This window comes from Petaurus breviceps, unplaced genomic scaffold (genome assembly GCF_028583685.1).
Source record: "Petaurus breviceps papuanus isolate PSGF00001 unplaced genomic scaffold, PetGlider_PUasm1.0 182, whole genome shotgun sequence".
In the NCBI taxonomy this organism is placed as follows: Eukaryota; Metazoa; Chordata; class Mammalia; order Diprotodontia; family Petauridae; genus Petaurus; species Petaurus breviceps.
Genome location: NW_027185786.1, coordinates 5,900,509 through 5,910,038, shown reverse-complemented (window position 1 = coordinate 5,910,038; position 9,530 = coordinate 5,900,509). Strand labels below are relative to the sequence as shown.

General features: G+C 49.0%; 1 protein-coding gene across 1 annotated transcript in view; it reads left to right on the top strand.

The window, feature by feature from the left end:
* Positions 1-1,146: 1,146 nt before the first annotated feature.
* The window catches only part of BCAR1 (BCAR1 scaffold protein, Cas family member), a 112,105-nt gene continuing 103,721 nt past the window's right edge, over positions 1,147-9,530 (top strand). The window contains exon 1 of the mRNA XM_069087680.1: positions 1,147-1,246. Coding sequence (XP_068943781.1) covers positions 1,235-1,246 — 12 coding nt within the window. The 5' untranslated portion in view covers positions 1,147-1,234. The remainder of the gene's footprint in view (positions 1,247-9,530) is intronic.

Here is a 9,530-nt window from a genome sequence, read left to right as displayed (position 1 = left end):
GGTCAAGTGACTTGCCCAAGGTCACAGGACTAGTTTTTTTGTGTGTTAAGTTTCCGAGGCCGGATTTGAACTCAGGTCCTCCTGACTCCAAGGCTGCCCCTAAGACCCCACGATCTTAAGCAGACTGCGCAAAGACACTGAATTAAGAAGCTGCAGGCCCCGAATCTATCTCAGGTCTCCACATTGTTCCACAACTGTCTCCAACCCGTTTTCAATATTTAAAAAAAAAAAAGGTATTATGCGTTTACTACGAGCCCGATAGGGTTCTAAGCCCTGGGCCTACAAAGAAAGCCCCCCTCACGTCTTGGTGGTGGGGGGTCGTCAGCCTTGGCAGAGCCTCTCGGGTGCATGGTCCAGCTCTGTATTACCGCGAGCCTAAGCTGCTCTAAGAACAGAGAATACAAAAAAAGCAGAAGCTCAGCCCCTGCCCACAAGGAGCTTATTTTCTAAAGGAGAGACAAGAAACAACTGTCACTTACGAGATGTATACAATACAGTACAAAAGAGAGGTAATCTCATAGTGAAGCGGAAGGGAAACCTAAGCTTTTCTCGGGAACCCCTGAATGTCAGAGAAGGTGTTGGGGGGGGTGAAGTAACCCCCCGGAACTACGCCTTAGGCCGACAGAAAAAAAAATGGGGCCGGGGTCCTTCCCTTTAACGCAGTTCTGAGCTCTAAGGAGAGAGGAGGGGAGGGAAAGAGCAGGAGGAGGAGGAGGAGGAGGCCGAGCAGCAGCGCCTGCGCACGGGGGTAGCGAGAGCCGAGTTGCACCGACCGGCTCGGGCTGCGTGCGCCCCCGGCCACCCCGAGCTAGCGGCCCGGACCCAGGCAGCGGGCTAACCTGCCCTCGCGGCCCCCAGGAATCCCGGCCCCCCGCGGGGCGGGCTGGGGCGGCTGGCCCCAGCCCCCGAGGGAGCGAAAGGGGCGGGTGGAGAGCGCGCGCACCGCAGCCCCAGCCGAGCCCCAGCCCCCGCCTCCGGGGAGGAGAGCCTCGGGATGCGCCCCGGTGCCTCCGCGGGGCTCTGAGCGCGGGGGCCCGCCCGGGCCGCCCTGAGCCGAGAGGCCGCCGCCGCCCCCGCGCCAGCGCCCCCCCACGCGCCCCGCAGGCTTCTTGGGCGGGGGCTTGGCCTGGAGCGGGGGGCCCGGCCCCCCGCCGCGCGCCCCCCAGACCCCGCGGGAGGAGAGCGAGCCGAGGGAGTGGAGGAGCATCCCCAGCCCCTGGCGACGGCCGCCAAGATGTCTGTGCCGGTGAGTACCGCGCCCGCCGCCGCCGCCGCCTTTGTGCCAGGCTCTCCGGAGGGGCGGAGCGGGGAGCGAGGGGACCCCAGGAGCCGGGCTGCCGGCGCGTGCCTCTCTCCGGGGACCTGGCAGCCGGCCTGGGCAGAGCGCGGGGCCCAACGGGGAGGGCGGCTGCACCAGACCCGCCTTATTCGTGTGCAACGACTTTGCTGGGGGGGAGGGGGTCTGATCTCCTAGTGCTGCCCCGCTCCATGCCCCCCCACGAAGTGATCGGAGAAGGGGTTTCTTCCCCTACTTCCTCTAGCACCGAGGGCTTTGCTTTTTTGGCCCCCGAAACTGCAAGGATGGAGAGTTGGGTAGGGATCTCCAAGGCAAGGATTTGGGACCGTCACTTGACAGCAAAATGGACAGCTAAGAGATCCAGGGAAAACTCTCTTGGCCTTGGCTGATGGCTGTACCTTCAAACTTTTCCTCCTGCTTGATAAAATCCCCCGGAAACTTTGGTTAAACTTCTCCGAACTACTTAGCATTTCCCCCTTCTCTCTCAGGCCCTTCCTTCCCTTCTTCTCCTCCCATCCTTCCAGCTGCCTGGCCCCTTCTGAGTTTCCAGTTCTAGGCTGTGCTTGGGTTTGGCTAATGTCTGGGTTGTCTGCCCAGTCGGTGCTGATGGTGCCAGCTGCCCTGGGCCATGAGCAGTTCTCTTCCAAGGCCGGGCCCCAGCATGGGAGTGCCAGGGAGATATCAGATCAGCAGGTTCCTGGCCTGAGTTGTCCCCCACTCTTGGGTTCTGTTTACCACTTTTGCCACCTGGGACCGAGGCTCAGTGGACTGCCTGGCAGAAGGAGGTGTCTACACTTCTGGGTGATCTGGAAAGGAAAATCTTGTGAGCCTGTGCCCGAGTTAGAGGCTTGCCTGGTGGGGATGGTTTTAATCCAAGCCAACTCTGAGGTTTTTATTCCTCTCCTCCCCCAGGCGAGGATTGGGGTGGAGAAGGACTTTTTTCTTCATGGAAAGAGATCAACACCATCAGAGGCAGATATTGAAAATGAAGCATATGGGGGAGAAAAAAATCTATTTCACAGTTCAAGGCACATCACTAAGGAACTTAAGTATCATGTTTCCAGCAGCAGGTAGATAAACATTTCTCTGCTGGTCCAGTGCTCTTTGAGGACTTCTGTGACAAACTTAGCTGCTCTGTAGTCTTATTAATGGAAAGCCAAAGCTCAGTTTTCTCCTTTTCTCCCCCTCTCTTGGGAGCCAAAGTCATTAGTTCTCATCACCAGTTTGGGGGGTCAAATACTGCCACATTAAGGTAGTTTTTCTGTGGCCTCTTCCTGGGCTCAAGTCATAGGTCCTCGAAGGAGTTTCTGTGGTACCTTGGGCCAAGTTATTAAAGTTGCCCTACAAGACTCCCCATTGTCAGATAGTATCCCATTTTGCAGATTGGTAAACTGATAAGACACATTTCCACAATATTGCTCTCAGAGCAAGAATTGCTCTGTGTGGTAGAGTGAAAGGACACTGAAATTCTAGACCTGGAACATCCTTCCTATGTGATCTTGAACAAAGGGAGGGGACTCAGTTCCCTCATCCTTACCTTCATGGCTCAGCTCAGGTGCTAGGACGACTTCTCTCTTTCCTCCAGGTGTTAAGTGCTTTCTCTTTCCTTCAGTTATCCTGTATTTATTTATCTGCAGTCATGTTGTATATTACCCCAGTGGAATGTAAACCCCTTGAAGGCAAAGATTTTTTTTCTATTCTAAGTATCTAGCAAGTAATAGACTCTTAATTAATGTTTGTTGAATTGAATTCATGGAATGGAGGCAAAGAGGAATGAAGAAATAAGGATTGGATCCAGGCATCTCTACGGGTCCCTTCCAGCTGTGATGTCACAAATTTAGGCATCTCCTCTCAGTCTCTAGTCTCCCTTGCTCCATATTTAGTCAAAAAGCACATGGACTTGGGGCAGCTAGGTGGCACAGTGAATAGAGCATTGGCCCTGGAATCAGGAGGACCTGAGTTCAAATTTGGCCTCAGACATTAGACACTTAACTAGCTTCGTGACCTTAGGCTAGTCACTTAACCCCAATTGCCCTGCCTTCCCCCCTCCAAAAAACCAAAACAAACTAAAAAAGAAGCACATGGACCTCAAGTTTTACCAACTTGTCTCTGGGTCCTTCATCTCACCATCTTGACCCCCCAGCTATTTTCCTATCTCTTTCCTATGAAGCAATCATACTGTATCTTCTTCACAGGGGGTAGATTTGAGTCTTAATTAACTACTGTAAAGTGTTTGGAGATTATTGGATGAAAGATGCTATGTAAGTACTGTGCCTTGTTATTATGGAATTAGAGGCTGGCTCCTGCCCACAGTAGAAGCAGGGTAATTCAGAGTTACAGAAGAAAAAATTAGGGCTTTCATTGGGTGTTGTGATTCTCTTCCCCCTTGCATAACAATTGTGTTTTAAAGTGTTTCCAGCCTAATTATTATAGAATCATCTAATGTTTAAAACAGAAACAAACAATTCCTGCCAAATTCCACCTCTCTGGCCTTTTCTTGGGCCCTTTTCTTTAAGAAGCTGACCATAGTCTCAGTGTTTTCACACCCAGTTCTTGGGAACTTGGGTATGTTAGGGAGGCCACCAGCTGGCCCTGTTCTGCCCCATTTCTGCTGTACTGGGGTGGGAATATCAGAGACTCAGTTTAGGCTGACTGTGATATTTCTGATTGAGACAATGTGACTATACAGAGGTCAGGATGAAGGTTTCGTAAAGCTAGACTGTGCTGACCCTGTGCAGGAAGATTTGGGACACCATTGTAAAAGATCATTTGGTTCTGCCAACACTTAAGGACCTATTAAGGACAAGTCCAGGGTTGGGGAACCTGTGACCTTGAGGCCGCATGTGGCCTTCTAGTTCCTCAAGTGTGGTCCTTTGACTGAATCCAATTTGTTCTGTGAAGTTTGGATTCAGTCAAAGGGCTGCCCTTCAGGACCTAGAAAGCCACATGTGGCCTCGAGGCAGCAGGTTTCCCAACCCTGGACTAGACACTAGGGGGAGCTAGGTGGTGAAGTGAATAGAGTCAGGAAGAACTGAGTTCAAATCCAACCTCAGACACTTAGTTGTGTGACCCTGGGCAAGTCACTTAATCCAGTTTGCTTGAGTTTCCTCATCTGTAAAATGAGCTGGAGAAGGAAATGGCAAAACTCTCCAGTATCTCTGCCAAGAAAACCCTAAAAGGGGTCACAAAGAGTCGGATAAAACTGAAATGGCTGAACAGCAACAAAAGTTTTGTGAACTACAGTCTTTTTCACAAATGTAGTTTATTATACCATGTCATTGCTTGTTTCAGTGCCATTGAAGCCTATTTTTTCTTGGAACGAGACACTGAAAACCCAGTAAGAAACCTGAGAAACCACTCTAGTGTCTTCGCCAAGAAAACCCCAGATGGGGACACAGAGTGAGACGTGACTGAATGACCACAACAAAAGTACCAGGAGCTGGGGATATAAAGAATAGTAACAGCCGCCATTTACACAGCTCTTTAACGCTGTCTTACTTGATTCTCATGGACAGCCTTGTTGGGTAGGTGCTATTATTATCCCCATTTTACAGATGAGGACACTGAGGCTGAGAGAGGTTCAGTGGCTTGCCTGGGGTCACACAGAGTGTTTGAGGCTAGTTTTGAATTCAGATCTTCCTGATTTTCAAAGCTCAACATGCTACCAAAAAAAAAATTAGTGTTGATATAAAATACATAAAAAGTAATTAATGGCTGAGGGAGTGCTAATTTGGGAGAATCAGGAAAGCTTCTTGTAGAAGGTGGAACTTTGAGCTAAGCCTTGCTTGGAGCTGGGAGTCCAAGAGTCGGAGGAAGAGAATCCTGTCTTAATGTGGTTACCCCAAGGTCCCTGATTGTACTTGAGAGCAAAGGGATGCGCAGGGAGGTGTTGGGGTTGGGACAATGAGGATCCCGGACACTAATCAGCTTGGTAAGTTACCCAAGTGACCTCATTTCCCCCTCTGTGGGCACTATTATTGTTACCAGGTGTCTGGGCCCCCATCTGGCTCTGCCTCCCTGTCACATTTGGTGAGATCAGCCTGGGAGCCTCCCTGGGAGCAATGAAGGGGGTGGGGCAGATGGGGGCTTGGGATGAGGTGAAGGAGGGACACCCTGATGGGCTGGCTGGCCATCATCTCATCAGGCTCCCCCCACCAGAAACCAAATGTGGACAAAACAGGGAAGCCCGTTTAACGGCTGACTTCTAATTAGCTGGAAACCTTCTGGCAGAGACGGCTAAGCGTGGATTTGTTTTGGGGTGGAAACGTGGCTATTTTATAAATTTGTCTTCCAAGAAGCTTTATTCCTCACATCAGAGCAGAGATATCCTGGGCCCTCAGGCAAGATCTGTGGGTGGGTGGTTTGGGGTAGAGAGGGTTTTTTTCCCCTTCATTTTTGGAGTGGAAGAGAAAGTCTGAAATTGCTTTCATCTGCTGAGGGATGGCCACAGGGAAATTTCCAGGCAGAGCGGTCTGTCTCTTTTAGTGACTGAAACACATTGAGCTCAAAATAGCTGTGGATCACGTCTGTGCCCACGGCCACGTTTGGATTTTAAGCTCAAGCATTCATTGTGGCTCTCATTATCCAAAATAATGCTGAGGCAGGGCATTTAGCCCCAAAGAAATGACAAGATGTTCTGAGAACTGAAGCTAGCACCGAGCTCTCTAGGGAGGGAAAGGGTAAGAAGAGGTAGCATTGGGTTCTCGGATTTATTTATTTATTTTGTACATTTTTTTGCAAATGTAGATGGGCCTGGGTTGAGTGACAGATTGAGTGGTTGATTTTTCCCAGGCATCTAGGCTAAGAAAAACATGACTTTGAAGGGTCACATTGAAGCCTGCTGAATTTTAGGCTGAATTCCAGAGGGGTGGGCATCAGGGTCCATTTATTGTACTGAAGAGCTTGGGCAGCTGGGTCCCTTCACTCATGATCATGCTCAGTAGGGAGAAGGAACTTCGGTCTTTAGACATTTTGTAGACAGTTGCCCTATTGATGCTTCCTACAGTGATGTCCCTGGGGCTGGATTTCGTGGAAATGTGTTTGCAGATAAGGTGGAAAGAACCTTGGAAGGCCAAAGGGATTTGAACAGTTGAAGGGTGAGGTTGAGGATGGGGGATGGGAAGGCATTCCATGAGCAAATAGATGCATGATAAAGTCATTCCTGCTCTGCAGATGGCTCTGCTCTGTTCTGTGACTTGGTTTCCCAGTATGGATATCTAGGTGGTACAGTGGATCCTGCCTCAGCCATTTACTCTCTATGTGACCTTGAATAAGTTATGACTTCTCATCTGTGAGATGGGGGTAAGGAAAGTGAGTACCTAAGGCAAAGAGTTGTGAAGATCAAAGATGTAAAGCATTTCAAAAACTTTAAAATACTATAGGAATGTAAGTTATGATTATTATAACATCTGAACTGGGCAGCTCAACCCTTCCCAGAGAAATAGAGAAGAAGGGCAGCAGTTTTGCTCTCTAGGATAGAGGTGCTAAGTAAGTAAGGCATCTCACTGGAAGCCAGAATGCTTTCCTAGCTTCTCCCAGATCCTTTGGTCCTGCTGCATCCTGGGATGCTGAACCTTCCCAGTGTGGCTGCAGCCCGCCCTTCCACCCTACCTCCTCCCCCTCCCCCACTTGTCATCTCTTCTCCAGCCAATCTGGACTCCTCCCTTTTGGCTGAACTCATCTGCCCTTTCCTTCCTTTGCTGTCTCTTCCTCTCCCCCCATCTTCTCACTCTTGAGCTATTGAAGTCCTCTGGTCTCCCAAGGTTGGGCCCAGTTAACACCTCTTCCCTGAACCTCCCTGACCAGAAGTCAGATCTCCCAGCATTGATTGGTCATGCCTTTCTTTGGCTATTCAGTGTAACTTTGTATCCACATCTCATCCTTCACTATTAGACAGGAAAGTTTCCTGAGAAAAAGACTTATCTTGCTTTTTTCCTAGCCTGAGAGGTGCTGGGCTGTAACGGATAGAGAGTTGGCTTCAAAACCAGGAAGGCCTCTGACAGGTCTTGGCTGGGTGACCCCAACTAGTCTCTCATTGCTGCAAGCAACTCACCTCTCTCCTGAATCTCTAATGAAATCATACCTCCAGTCCTGACCCTTCTGTTTGGAATAGAATTCCCGTATACAGTGTTTTGTCCAACTGTTTCAGTCTGTGTCTAACAGGTCCATCTTGGCAAAGATACTGGAGGGGTTTGCCATTTCCTCCTTCAGCGTGTCCCCATTTTACAGATGAGGAACTGAGGCAAACAGGGTTAAGTGGCTTGCCTAGGGTCACACTGAGGCCACATTTGAACTCAGATCTTCCTGACTCCAGGCCCAGTGTTCTATCCATTGTACGATCTAGCTGTCCCAACCCCAGGGCTTAGTAAATGTTTATTGAATTAGTTAAAAAGCATTTTTTATAATATTTGTACGTTTTCTTTAGTCCTTTTAGAAATATCCAGGGAGAAAGGGAACGTTTCCCCTTGATGACCCTGTAGCAGGTCTGAGCTGCTTCTAGCAAATCCTTTTTGTGGAGCTCCTATTCTGATCCAGGGCCACGCTGGGGCCTGTCTGTAAATGGGAGGCGGAGGACACCGAGGAATTGTCCAGAGTTAGTCATGCTAACACCCTGACTGATAAAAACCGATGTCAGTGCCCATGCAACAGAGAGCTTTTGTGAGGACGGCACCGGCAGAGTCACTGAGGGGTGGCTGCTGGCACCGGCGAGAGTGGTGGAGGAGCTCAAGGGCTGGGGATAGACAGAGAGGGAAGCAGGATTCAGATCTGAATTGTATTCGTGGGCATGTATGGTGGGGAGGAGGGGATGGTAGCATTGACACCAACAAGATTTGAATGGAGGAGACTTAGCAACTGAACAAGTTTACACGAAATTTGGCTGTCCGAGAGAAGGACTAACACGGAATAGAGGTGTGTTAACAAATTAGGGGAACAGAACCAGACAAGAGGGAGGAGGCTGTGATTTTATGGTTCCCGCTCTGCCGGGAATTCACTGCATGACTTTGGGTCTTGGGCCTCAGTTTTTCCATCTGTAAAATGAGGGAATTTGAAATAGGATCATAGATCCTAGAGCTGAAAGGGGCTTCCTATCTCATAGGCCATGGATTCCAAACCACTCATTTTACAAATAAGGAAATTGAGAGCCGGAGAGGTAGCAAGTGTCAGAGGCAGGATCTAGACCTGGAATCAGGAAGACTTGAGTTCAAATCCAGCCTCAGACACTTACTAGTTGTATGATCCTAGGCGAGTCACTTAACTCTGTTTGCCTCAGTTTCCTCATCTGTCAAATGAACTGGAGCAGGAAATGGCAAACCACTGCAGTATGTACCCAGGTGGGGTCACAGAGAGTCAGATATAAAACAACAACCATACTGCTTCCTAGTTTACCTGGACCATGCCTAAGGTTTCTTCCAACCCTTGAGGGTTAAGATGAGGCTTCTCCTACTCTCAGTTACCTCAGTGGTACAGTGAATAGGGAGCTGGACTCAAATACAGAGGACCCAGGTTCAGAGATTATCTCAATTAGCTGTGTGCCCCCAGGCAGGTTAATTAATCTTGGTCAGTCTCAGTTTCCTCATCTGTAAAATAGGGATAATCGTTGTGAGAATCAAAAGAGCTGATTCAGGTAAAAATCTTAGCAGAGCTCAAAGCCCTACATTATATAAATCCTAGCTGTCTTGTTTTGCTCAGTCTGGGCCAGGTGTTGTTTTTATTTTTTCCCCCAATAAAGCATTTATTTTAATCTCCATCTACTGGTTTGGCAATATGTTGAAAGTGCTAAGGTTTTAAATAGTACTATACTCAGGCTGACGAGTTAAAACACACAATCACATAAACACACCTAACAATGGCAACTTGATGCCTCTAGTCACTGTTCTGAGAAGATGAAAAATTGAAGTATCAAGTACATGATCCGTTGTAAAGCCTGTCATAAAACAGGCTTTTCTTTGGGCAGGACTACCCCAGGCTTTGTTTATTTATTTATTTTTTTTTAGGGACAAAGGGCTCATCTTGTTCCCTGGAGGTGAAACCAGGTAGAAAAGTCCAGCTTCTGTCCCCTATAAAGGAAGGCATTGGGAGGAGTTTGATCCCCACAGTCCAGCCCTCCAGTCAGAGGAGAAGGTGGTGATGAGATTGCAAGTGATAAGTTTATCCTGGGAGGAGCAGTTAAAGCCAGGGGAGTAGCAGACACAGAGCTACTCTTCAATACAAGAATGCTCTCCATCCTCATCTC